The sequence below is a fragment of the Carassius carassius genome, chromosome 33 (assembly GCF_963082965.1).
Source record: "Carassius carassius chromosome 33, fCarCar2.1, whole genome shotgun sequence".
Taxonomy (NCBI): Eukaryota; Metazoa; Chordata; class Actinopteri; order Cypriniformes; family Cyprinidae; genus Carassius; species Carassius carassius.
In genome coordinates, this window is record NC_081787.1 from 19383305 (window position 1) to 19397164 (window position 13860).

At 37.4% G+C, this 13860-nt stretch overlaps 1 protein-coding gene across 2 annotated transcripts in view; it reads left to right on the top strand.

Moving 5' to 3' along the window:
• The window catches only part of LOC132113919 (gamma-aminobutyric acid receptor subunit alpha-2-like), a 70414-nt gene that overhangs the window by 41919 nt on the left and 14635 nt on the right, over window positions 1–13860 (top strand). For both annotated transcript variants that reach the window (XM_059521977.1, XM_059521978.1), the window contains exons 6-8: window positions 1302–1384; window positions 1488–1631; window positions 12429–12581. In XM_059521977.1, the coding sequence (XP_059377960.1) occupies window positions 1302–1384; window positions 1488–1631; window positions 12429–12581 (380 nt within the window). The remainder of the gene's footprint in view (window positions 1–1301; window positions 1385–1487; window positions 1632–12428; window positions 12582–13860) is intronic.

The following is a 13860-nucleotide window of genomic DNA, read 5'->3' on the forward strand; positions in this document are numbered from 1 at the left end:
GACCGAAAGGACAAGATCCCGGATACAGGCGGCCGAAATGAGCTTTCTCCGCAGGGTGGCTGGGCGATCCCTTAGAGATAGGGTGAGAAGCTCAGTCACCCGGGAGGAGCTCAGAGTAGAGCCGCTGCTCCTCCACATCGAGAGGGGTCAGCTGAGGTGGCTCGGGCATCTGTTCCGGATGCCTCCTGGACGCCTTCCCGGGAAGGTGTTCCGGGCGCGTCCCACTGGGAGGAGACCCCGGGGAAGACCTAGGACACGCTGGAGAGACTATGTCTCCCGGCTGGCCTGGGAACGCCTCGGTGTCCCCCCAGAAGAGCTGGAGGAAGTGTCTAGGGAGAGGGAAGTCTGGGGTTCTCTGCTTAGACTGCTGCCCCCGCGACCCGGCCCCGGATAAGCGGAAGAAGATGGATGGATGGATGGATGGATTATTGAGAATATAGAATTACTATTAACTTATCTCACTATTGTGACTTTTGCATCTAAACTCCTGATTTGCTGCTTATAAAGTTAGTAAGATAGTTGTTAAATGTAGGTATGGTGTTGGATTGAGGGATCTAAAATATGGTCATGCATGCAATATAAGACGTGTGCTTTTTAAGTACTAATCAACAATAGTTATATGCATGCTAATAAGCATCTTAATAGTGAGAATTGGAACTAAATTGTTGACATTTTTATTTTGCAATTAAATTTTCTAAATAGCTAAACACTTGTTTCATGTGTATAAGAGTGATAAGAGAAAATAAATATCACAATTGAGTTGTAAACTTAAATTTATTTTGTGTCACTGAATCAATTCAAAACTCTGATTCAAAGATTTGTTTGTGTGGCATTATTTTACAATATATATTTTAAGGTGCATGAATAAAAAGGATTAAATAATATTCCTTGTGATCATTATTTATATATATATGGTAGAACGCGCGCACACACACACACATATATATATGCTATATGCTGATTTGCTGCTTAAATACGTCTTATTATTATGTTGAAAACAATTGTACTGATTCATATTTCTGTGTAAACCGCAATACATTTTTTTCTAGGTTTCTTTGATGACTGGGTGAATGAGTTCAAAAGCACAGCATTTATTTGAAATATGAGTCGTGTTTAACTGTGTAAATTTCTTTACTATCTTTTTCATTTTAATCAATTTAATGTATCTTTGCTAAATAAATAATTTATTTTTCAGTTCCTTCATTACTTACCTCAAACTACATAGAAAATGTCCAGTCCTGCTAGTAATGGTAATGGCATTAAATGTCTGCTTTAGTTGTGTTTGTGAATGTAAATCACAGGTTGACAGTGCATGCTGAGTGTCCAATGCATCTTGAAGATTTCCCCATGGACTTCCACTCCTGTCCTCTCAAATTTGGCAGCTGTGAGTAACAGCATGGAGTGGCTTTCTTATACCCATTGGTTTAAAATTTCAAACAATCATCTGCAAAGTTTTAACTGTGGCCCCACTGAAATCATTCCTACAGATGCTTACACAACGACAGAAGTAACGTACACCTGGACAAAGAACGCATCCAACTCGGTGGTGGTAGAAGAGGAAAGCTCTAGATTAAACCAGTATGACCTACTGGGGCAAACCGTGGGGAACGAAACCATCAGATCCAGCACTGGTGAGTCAAGACACTTACAGATTGCTAGATATGGTTTCATACTATTGAAAAATCTAAGATTCTTCAGGAATTCTTCCAAAATCAATTGCATCTATTTGAAACAACATGGCAGCATGTGAATGATGACAGAAGTTACATTTTTGGTTAAGTTTGTCCTCAAACAAAAGCTCTGAAAGCCACAAAGAATGAACAGACATGTTGGATATATAAGGATTGCCTGATTTCACAGCAGATTTGTCCTTCATTCTATCATAGTTTATCAAGCACACATCCGTTCTGTTAAGCTAAATCTGCAATCTGCTTTAACACTATCTCTGGGCAAGACTCAACAAATCCTGCCTGTCACTTCGTCTGGTTCAAACTCATTGTCGCTCTCTCTTTCTCTCATGTACATCTTTGGTTTGCAGTGGCTTTTTTTTTGTGTGTTGGCATTTGGTAGCTTAGAAAAAGTGAACACATCCTTGACGTGGGGTGAGATTGAGGCCAGACAAGATATTCCACTTCAGTTGAGCACAGAGAAACCAGAAGGACTGTGCAACAACAACACCCAAAAGACACACTTTATGTCAGGTTTATAACATTATCTTTACAAATGGATAGCATACTCAAAACGTACAAGAAATTAAAGCATTTTATTCTTGCACAACAGTAACCGTCAACAGATATGGGATTAAATATGTGGATACTTGTAACTAGAGAAGTGGCAGAATGGCTGATGGCAGATATACTATAAGTAATAGGCCTATACACTACTGTTGAAAGGATAGATTTTTTTATGCTTTTGTAAGAAGTCTAATGCTCACCAAGGCTACATTCGATTGATCAAAAGCACAGTAATAACAGTAAGGGTGTGCTCAAAGTTGAATACCTTATTCGGAAAGGAACAAATAATGGCTTTAAAATAAAAAACATAAATTGTTCCTCTGGAAAATATTCGGCTGAGGCTGGCACTGTCCCTCGTCATATTTGCTGGAAAACTGAGCCAAGGGATCAGCGCGATATTATACATAAACCTCTTAAGTCAATATTCTATAATAAGTGTGCGAAGTGAATGGAAGTTTATGAATAAAATGAGAATCATACAACTGCATTGCTTTTGCCTCTATGTGCATCTCCCAGAAATCAGAGAATATCAACTAAAATACTACATCATATACAGTACAATATACTATTTGTGTATATTTTAATGTCAGTGATTCAAACCTTGAATGATATGATACACAAATTAATGGAATAAGCACAGGGCAAACACCAATCAAACAGCCGCTTTGCCATCTCTCAAAAACCACACCATCTCTCTGTCAAGAGTAGGCTAATAATCAACTTTGATATACAGTATATAAATTTTCTAGTAAGCCTACACATTTGCTTCATCTTTTGCTGGTTTGCATATTCAATTTTAATATATTTTTAAATGTAATTTAATCCAGTGATGGCAAAGCTGAAATTTCGCCTTCAGAAATAATTCTAGTATGCTGATTTGGTGCTTAAAAACATTTCTTAAAATTATCAGTGTTGAAAACAGTTTGCTGCTTTATACTGGATTTTTTGGGGATTTTGGAGATTTTTAATCAAATGCATTCTCAGCATTGCCACCAGGTGTGCGTTTTTAAGCTTAAACTATCTTGTATCTTGAAAAGCAACCATTTTAAAATAATCTTGCTGAACAAGCTGTTTTTAGAATGAATTGTACAGTGAAAGTAGATGCACATATAACCCAAATTGACTCAAATCAAATCAGTGATCTATCTGATGTTGTGAGGGCATGAAAGTAATGAGACGAGTCTTAATTCTGTTCATTATGCTCAAATATACTTGATAACTGTTTCCATTTAATTTCCTAAAACAGTATTCCTATGCCAGAGAAGTGGCTTTGCTTGTCAAGTCCTGCGGGATTGGTGTCTTCCATTCAGACCCATTTGCTAAGCTCTGTTTACATCACACATAGCAAGTGGATGTACTCAAACTGGAACCAGCAACTCACTCGCACAAACACACATGCATGAGCCTGAGGGTCTTTTCTCCTGAGGCTCTTTTCTCCAGAGGGTCATCTGCTACACTTGAGTGTGCACTATATTTTGCATACTTAAGTGTTCGTAATATATCTGAAGGATTTTTTAATACCTTTCTTCAGTAAGGTCACAGGCTCAGAAAACACTTAGAGTAATATCACTCCAGGTTTGTGTATTTGTGTGTGTGTGTGTGTGCATTGATTAATGATGCAATGAAGGGGTGTGTTTACAAAAGCCAAGTGCAGTGGAAAGGCACAGTGTAAGGAGGGAACTTAAACATGATGTCAGGGTGCGTGATGCCCATGTGTTATTCAGGCTTGTCTTGGCTTTAACTATTCCTTTTAAGATCTGCTGTATTGTGACATTATTTTCATGATAATTAACCCCCCGCCCCTCCCATTATTCTCATTAGTGTAATACTTCTGGACATTTTACCAGCAATGTTTTTATTTGTTTTTTTGTTTTGTTTTGTAATTCTCATTATTCTCAGTGGAATTTCTCATTAGATTCTCATTAATGTAACAAACTGCTTGAACTCACACGAAAATAATATCATAAATTAATTGTCCTAAAAATAGGTTTCATGTTTCTTTAAGAAAAATATTATTTCAAGTATTTCCTTTCCTGATTTTTGGGGTGAAATATGGCCAGGAAAAAAGATTCACTCATTGTTATACAACACCAAGTGTGCATTCATCGTTATCATAGTTTGCCCAAAAATGAAAACCCTAATTCACTGTAGGACTTTTGGACAGAAGATATTTTCTTAATTTACTGTATAATGTGTGTATACTTATAATACATTTAAATAAATAAATAAATATTGGTTAGTGGTTAAAGTGTGCCCTTTTCCTTTTCAGGATATTCACTTGTACAAAGCAAATGTTCAAGGTCTACTTCACCCAAAAATTATCATTCTCTTGTTATTCACTCAACCCAATGTCTTCTAAAACCTTAATGGTAAAATGTAATTGAATTTTAAAAATGACAAGACAACACCACAGACATGGGTTTGAAATGACATGACAATGACATTTGTTTATTTTTAGGTGAACTACTGCTTTGCCCCCTATCAGTTTTGTTCACCCATTTTCTGTCTATCATGATGTTCACACACTGAGATCTGTGTGTTTTTGTGAGATCATTACTGGCAAACATGCTTGATGGGGATAGTTTCATCAAAGAAGCTGAGTTTCCCCAGCACGAAAAGATGGAAAATGTGAGACAGAGAGAGAATGGGAAAGATCAAATGCTGGCATACTGTCAGTGACATCATGCTGAGGAGTTGAGACATCTGGATCCCAGGCAGCATCACCGTGTTGACCACAATAATTTGCTATTTTCACACTGCAAACATTTTCTTATTTAGTATTAGTTTTACTTTTTTTTTCAGTGCAAATATCTAAGCATCCTTAAATCAATAATTAATGAATTAACTAACTTTATAGGAGCCCTGATTAAAAGTGTTTACAAAAAATTAGTCAATGGGGTAAGAAAAATAAACTTAATTTAAACGAGCTTGTTTTCTTACAACAAATATTGTTTTTATGCATAAACTTAATTTTGACTTATTTTTGATAATTTTTTTCAGCAAAACAAGATTTTGTTTAAATGTGTCTTGGTTTAAGAATGTTTAGATATTTCTAAGTAAAAAATTATGAAATATTAAGGACAAACGTTTTTCAGTATAATATATTGTACATTGAATGCTGTTGAGAGCATAACATTGTGTTTGAAGACAGATTTCAGCAGATGTTTCATTGCTGTTTCACAGCCCTTTTTAAAGACCCACCACATAGTCGTGTCTCAGAGGGCCATTTCTTTGTTTCATTAAATGATGTGTAAAAAAAAAAAAAAAAACACCTGTGTTGGTCTTCAGGTCAAGGTGAGGTCAGGATTCTTATTAATGAGAGTCATTGTGTCAAGCGTAGCGTAGTTCGCGTCTCCAATACACATTAATCCACAAATTACTTAAGCGGTTAACTTTTTTAACGTGGCTGACACTCCCTCTGAACAGGGCCGTGCAGGGACCTTTGTAGGGGCAGGTGCTCACAGTATAAAAGGGGCACATGGAACAAGGCTTTAAATGGCACTGTTCAAAATATCAATACAGCAATATATTGTGATGCATTCCTTGCTGATTCGCGTATCGATATGGATGGTTATGTATTGATATAGCAGCAAATGCTTTGATGCAGTTTTGAAAAAGAAACAAAAGACAATTTTAAGTTTAAAATAATAGCAGCTCTGGGATTAGAAACTGAAATGTCTTAAATTGTCCCAACCTAATGGCTTTTTCTTTTCTGTTAATTAAGAACAGCGGTTATAATAAAAACTATAGAAAACACTCATGCCTCTACATTTTCCTCTTTCTCACCAGCCTCTGTATCCTGACTTGCTGTTACCTGCTCTCTTTGTCACTTGTGCCTCTACATTTCCCTCTTTTTCTTCCTCTATCTCCATCTCCTCATTTGATCTATTACTTTCCACTCTCTGTCCATCTAGGAACAAGGCTCAATTTACTATTTCAGCATTAATCTATATCTCTTGCACCTAATCAATAAGTCCACCTTAAATATTGATACAAAACATTAAAAAACTGATACATTGGAATATAGTGATTAATATTATTATTACTGTTGTAGTTGTTGTTGTCTAAAACTGAACACCTTCGCAATGTAAACAAATGACAGGCTACATTTGTTATTCATATCCTTCACACTGCACTTTGATGTCATGTATATTATGCATTTTTTATTGACATTGATATTTGTACATTTATTTTCCAGAGAGATATTATTGAGTTTACAGGCTAAAGTGGTCTTGCTGTTGTAAACACTGTTGCTATTGTAGAAATCCCGGTAGGATGAGGTCGTCGTCGTCAGGTGAAAGGTCATCATGTTGGTCATTTTATTTACGGCTAAATTATTATTAATAAATTGTGGGCAGACATTCACAAAAGGGAATGTTATTACAAAAATATTCTAGAAAATTTTGCTTTGACAAAAGGGCACTTAAGGGGCAAAGGAGCAGGTGCTCAAGTGAACCAGTTCTTTCGGGCAGCTCGATCAAAAAAACCAGTTGAAAAAAAAAAAAAACGGTTCACCGGTTCTTTTGCACCCAATGTAATATCATTGGCGATGACTGCCCTTCATTCAAGCCTTCAGTTTACCCGCGCTCATAACATTAGCACAGAATCAGTTCTTCACGCTGAATCACACTTGCGCAGTATCATCAGCTCCTCTGTTCTCGAATCGGACGCTTCTGACAGAAACTGTTCTCGGTTCAGTGTACGTATAAATGTCGAAATAATTATTTATTATTATTGTTCTGTGTAGTTTGAAGAGAAACATTTTTTTAATATTTATCCCGGATATATATTTTTTAATCAGGAAGAGGGTGGGGGGTCAAATGAGGAGTCAAGGCGTTTTTTGGCAGGGTCTTGAGACCCCCCAAGACCCCCCCTGGCGCCACCGGTGCACACGCGCTAGCCTAGCTCTGTTACAAAACCTGGTGAGCTCCATCGCTTTATAGTGCCTACATAGGCAAAACCCTCACTAAAATGGGACCTCATAAGAGAATGATTTGGAACAATCTGCATAGACTAAACCTATTTGAACACACAATTGATTCCAGTAGATACTGACATTAGCGTGTTGCTAAGCTAACAACACACACTAATATGCATAATATAAAGCACAAATAGTGTTTTATTTACCTTTTTTTATACGTACTGAAGTAAATATATTTAACATTTCTCTCAGCTAAACCACCATCTTGGACTTTTTTATTTATTTATTTTTTCAATGAGCTTGTCGCAATGCATTCTGGGACTGCAAATCTCCTTGCAGGATAATTATTTTACTATTATGTATATATTATAATAGTTTTTATAAAATAATTTTATTTAGCTTTTATTTTTATATTATCAATTAAGTTTCAGTTCATTTTATTTTAATTTATTTAGTTTAATTAGTCATTTGTATTACTTTTTTTTATTATTATTTCTTATTTTGGATTCATTTATTTTATTTCAGTCTAGTTTTAGTTCAATTTTATTTTTTATTTATTTAAATTAAGTCATTTTAGTTCTTGAACTTACTTCAGTTAATTTCACGTGCAACTTATTTTTATTTTATCTTTAATTTTTATATTTTGTCATTTTCATTTGTTTTTTTATTTTGTTTGTTTTATTTCAGTTTCCATTTTTATTTATATCCAGTAAGTAATTTTAGTGCTTCAGTTTAAACTTATTTTAGCTGCCAAGGCAATATTTGTGATTTTCATTTTTCATCTAACATGTACTTATTTCAGCTTTAGTGTTTCTTTTTTTTTTTCGGTTTCTGTTTTGATTTTAGTACATTTTTTGTGTCATTTTATCTGCTTATGTCATTTTTATAATAATTATTATTATTATTTGATATTACTATTTAGGATTCATTTATTGTTATTTCAGTTTTCGTTTTGTTTTTTCTCAAATAGTAATTTTAGTGATTCAACAAATTTTTCCAACTTTTCTTTAGTGTAAGGTTTAAATCTTATATTTATAATACTTTAATGAGTTCTCTTTTTTTAATTATTTTTTTTTATTTATGTTTAATTTATTTTTGTATACAATGTGGTATACAAGAAGCCAGCCAGGTTGGTGCCTATAATTTGGACCAGTCTTCATGTCAAGTGTGGTCTGTATGATACTTTAAAATCCTTTTAAAATCCTGTAAATTTAAAGTAGACAGCACTCCAGGTTTTCAAAGAGCTATTTCTTTCTCTGCAATACAGTCTCTTAAAATACTCATCTTTTTAGCCAGTAGAGACACATTCTCACACACATACAGGCCTGAACTCTCACTTTCTTTTTTGTGTCTCTCTGTTCACTCATTTACATTTCATCATGCTGTTTCTCCAGTGGACTGCTGTTAATTAAATTAAATCAGATGTGGCTCAGCCTCATCTGTGCTTAAACCCCCCCCCCACCCCCCCACCCACAGCTTCGTGCTGAGCTAACTGGTGCTTGTGAAAGGAGGAACTCCAAATGGATACCGTGTGCACTTGAACAAGAAAAGAAAAAAGTGGGTTTTACAGGATTAGAGCTGGCTAAAATCTGTCTGTGCTTCCGCTGCAGAAAGGATGAGGAGATCCCCCCTTTTGCCAAATGGCACCAGTGTGGCATCCTCCACAAGATTCAAAGGCACCAGATAGATTTCTCTCTTCTGTTGCCATGGGCAACCAATGTCTTCCTCCATCTTTCAGGTTATGCCTTCCATCTCTCTCACTCTCTCTGTCTTGTGGGCCGCTTGCCGGTAGAGATTCTCCATTTCCAGGCGGCTTGCCACATTTCTGTGTCTTTTTATGTGGTTGGGATAATGCTGTGTGATAATGAGGTTAAAAACCTCATGATTATGTCAAGGAGATTTTCTCTCTTTATGCCATTTTGCTCAGTAACAAACTGTAGATTCGCTGCATACTGACCTGATCTCTTCATCCAGGGCTTCATGAGATTAGGTGTAATTGTGGGATGCCTCAAAGAGCTCCCAGCTTATAATTACATTTATCTTTTCCTCCCCTGCTTTGTGACATCAGCTCTTTCAGAATAACCCCAGTTGCAATATGCGTTTCATAATCCTGCTCTTTGATGTTCTGTTTACAGAGTGCCACTTCTTCACCTGCTCCCATTTTGCACACTCTTTTCTTAAGGTTTCCCATCAGGATCAAAAATTTGAATTTTGTCTGCACTTTCTGATGGTGAGTGAGTTGCAGAAATTCATCAGCCATACATATTTCTTAGTGATCATGAAAACATGGGTATATGCGTAACCTGAGATGGTCCATTTCGAATGGGTATCATGATGCATCCCCTAGAGGGCGCTATGGGGAATGGTATACCCTTGCCGCCATGCTGAAGGGAATAGTGCTTTATTGGCTGAGCTAAGTAGAAGACCCAAAGGAGTCCTCCCCCCTGCACAAGCAACCTAACCATAGACCGGAGCTTCTCAAGAACGGAGGCCTTAACAGGAGAGTGGAAGCCTAAGTACATTTTTATTCAGGCCAGCATCCAAGGAGGTTCACAGAAAGCCTAATATTAAGAGCTAACTAGCACAAAAAGGCAACACACCATACTAAGGCCAGTAGCCAAGGAGGCTCCCAGAGAGCTTAACATCCTAGCATACTACCCTACTGCCTAGTCGAGCTCTAGGAGCAGAAGCCTCAGCATGACCATTGTGGGATTACAAATTTATAAAATGTTAAATTTAGGTTCCAATATAATAGTAGACATTTTGGGGTAATAAAGCTGTCATCCAAGAAGATCAAATCGGGAAAATCAAGTGTCTGAGACATTAACCTTTTGTCTTCATGCACTTCCTGATGATTGGGCAAGGTCCCAAGATAAAGGTGCCTGCTAAACTCAAGGCACAGCTGTGCCTTTGTTTCTATGATAATGTGAAGGTATGGGTGATACTGTCAGGCACCTCTGTATTAAAAATGACACTGTTATGCTGACAAGATCAAAGATGGGAAGATGGCCAGTATCAGGCCGATCCTTGTATTGCATTTTCATGCCTTGTTTAAATTGTCTCCACCTCTATGTATCCCCCCTCCTTGAAATGTATATAAACTACAAAGTATTAAGGACTAGTTAGACTTTTGATGACTACAGCGCCACGCAGAGCATTCTCATTAAAGAATTCTGCTGAAGATTACCCAAGAGTCTCCTGGTCTTCGCTTCTGAGTATCCAACACCACTCTCTATGCCCAGCATTCGGAATATCATGTAAGGAGACTCACAGAGAGCTTCCAACTCACAGATGCTGTCCTATTAGAACTCTGGCGAGTGGAGGACTCAATGAAGATAACTCTCTGTTGTGAGAGAAGGCCTGATGACACTCACAGTAGATGGCAGAACTCTAGAAATGGAGTTTTCAGCATGACAAATTTCTAAAATGAGAGGAAGTCTAACTACACCCTTAACGCATAGGATACTGTGCAGGGAGGCTCACAGAGAGCCTACAACCTGCAAAATGATGTCTTAGCAGACCACTGGAGAGTGTAGGCCTTAATAAAGCTAACTCTCTCAAACGAGAGGAGGCCTTGATGAAGCTCACAATGGCCAAGGAGGCTCACATAGCAAATGCAAACTGAGCTCTGGAAATGAAAGCTTCAGCATGACGACTCTCTAAAGTCAAGAGGAGACTAACGATATCCTACGGTCAGTCCTCAGTAAGATAACTCTCTCCAGCAAGAAGAGGTCTAAGGCTGATGATACACGGGTGAACTTTTTGAGCAATTTTGCCATGCAACTTTTTTGGAGCAGTGTTAATATTTTAGATTAGTCATGGGCCCTGTTTCTCACCTGATTGCCCATTGACAGCAACATTAACCAAAGTTGCCCAGCAACACTGTTAAAAAAGTCGCCCCGTGTATCATCAGTGGCTCACAGATAACCTAGTCAACTTGGCAGACCTACTCTAATTAAGAGCAACAAAGCACTCGGCACGTGACCTTACCATGAACATGGATTTTAGAGAAGGCATGAAACAATAGCGCATGGTCTTACCATAAGCATGGATTTTAGAGAAGGCATTTACAAAGGATGTTCACAGAGAGCCTACTGTATAACTCACAATAGCTTTTGTAGCGGAGCTCTAAGGAGTGAAAGCCTCAAAAAAGGTAACCCTCTAAAGTGGGAGGTTTAACTCACTGTAGAAAAGAAGGCTCACAGAGAGCCTAACAACTTAGGCTTCTACCTAACTACAGCACATTTCTGTCCCTTATTACTCAGAACTTGGCACATTAAGAACAAGGAGCCAAAATATGAAAAATTTTTGACTCGTCTGTGCCAAGAGAGAACCAAGCCTGAGTGGAACCAATTACTGTGACTGCATCACGCAAAGCGTGCATTTAACCTCAAAACATGCTATTTCAAACGACAGATTCTATTACTCTTTAAAGAATCACCTGAGAACAGATGCCAATGAATCACTATGAGTGCCTTTAACCCCTTTGAAAACTGAACGTGCTTGTGCAAACATTAACTGCTATCCCTCAGGAGACAGCAGAAAGGAAGAAGTTCCTTCCTGTCTCTCATAGTCAGTCTTGTGAATATATCATACCTAGCACATCCAGCTTGCTCATAGAGAAGACAGCATTCCATGCAAAAACTCAGCCCACATCCCTCAAGAATAGGAATGGCACGAACTAAGCTTTCATTGAGAAATCCTTTCAATTCACGCATTCTGCTTCCTTGGGAACTAAATGCACACTGTAGTTATTGTGTGTGGATTACTTGTGAATTTTATGTTTTTATCAGCTGTTTGGACTCTTATTGTAACGGCACCCATTCACTGCAGAAGATCAATTGGTGAGCAAGTGATGTAATCTGCAATCTGTACATGAAAAAAAAAAACTAATGAGGAAGAGTATATGAGTACTTTTTTGTTTTGGGGAGAACTATTCCTCAAATGGGACAATTTCTTTGTGAACATATAATTTCATGTAAATATATGCTATTTATTTTTAGAGAAATATTTGTAGGCTAGATAAACATCTAATGGATGAATTTTCCAATAAGATAAAAGTTGTCAGAAGTCACAAAGCTTTATAAGTAAACCACATGTATATCTGACTTGAATCTCTCACATTACTTACTCATTAATGTTGCATTTATATTATGAATTAAACCATGTTTTTTTTTTGAGAATGCAAAAGATACCTGTCAGTTGGTGTCATTTACCCAACAAAGCCAATTTTAGACTAATTTTGGACTGACACCCCTCTTTTTTCCTCACAGGTGAGTACACTGTGATGACGGCCCACTTCCACCTGAAGAGGAAGATCGGTTATTTTGTGATTCAAACCTACCTGCCATGCATCATGACCGTCATCCTGTCCCAAGTGTCCTTCTGGCTGAACCGAGAGTCTGTTCCGGCCCGGACTGTTTTTGGTGAGTTTAATCTCTGAGTGAATCTCAAACTTAAGTAACAAAGAATGATCTGGGTTTTTGACATATTTAAAACTTTGGACACTACTTCAAAGAAGTGAATTATGACACCACATTAGTATTGCAAAGGCAAAAGTAAAAGTAAAAATCGAGAGCATAATTAATTTTGACAACTTTAAGAGACTTCAATGAGCATGCAGTTCTTCCTCAGTTTTACAGGATTTCACATGGCTCAAGACCCCTTTTTTGGTTAATTGAAGCCTATTTTTGTGTGTATCGTTGCTTAAGAATTCAAATGTGAGTTGTTTTATTATCATAAATAGACAGTAATAACCATCATATGGTGATGAATATAATGGTTGATTACAATTGCAAACTTTCCACACAGTCACGGTTTCTGATTTTCTGACTTTATATAGGATTTTATGATGCACTGTTGGCCTCCAGCCGAACTGATGCAGAAAGTCTGCATATATTAATTTACTGTGAGTGATTAATGGAGGACTAACATCACACTGAGCTGAATAAAGAAGTGAAGGCATGATCATAGATTAAAACTGACATGGCTGATATTGAGTTTAGATTTACAATTCTAACAATGGATATATGTGCTCTATGTAGTGTCTGTCTATATATAATTTATGCATGCTGTTGAACAAATTAACTGAGAAATATTCATGGTATATAAAAATCTCAGTTACCATAGTTACCCATTAATTTCTAAGGAGAAAACTGAATAGATGTCTTGGCTGAAAGTACGAAAGAATTGGAGCATGTTTTCCAGTTTGCAGTACACCTGATTCTAGTTCATTAGGTTAGACTCTATGACCTAAATTGGTTATTTTAGGTATTGAAAACATCCAAAATGTCGCTGTTCTCCAGGATCCTTAGAAACACTATTGTAGCTGAAGATGTGACCTTCAAGTCATAAAATGCACAGGGAGCCCAGGGAACCTCTGGCTCCAGAGTCTTCTGCCCTAGATTATAGACTTTTCACAGGGAAATCGGTCCTTTCTGAGCATTTCTGTGAGGATTTATGGAGCTCAGGTACGGAACAATTCAGTTACCGTGGAGATTTCCTGAGCTCTGTGTTGCTAAGCAGGTAACACTGAGGAGATGAGCCCATCTGGCATAGGTTCAGATGTCTTACTGCCCCTACCGTCTGTCTCTTTCTTCTTGCCTGTGTCTTTATTCTCTTGTCTGTATCTCTCTGTCCCCTGGAGTCTTTCTGGCAGTTCTTCAGCTGTCCCAGTCACTCTTTCTGTTTCTTATCTTTCTCGCT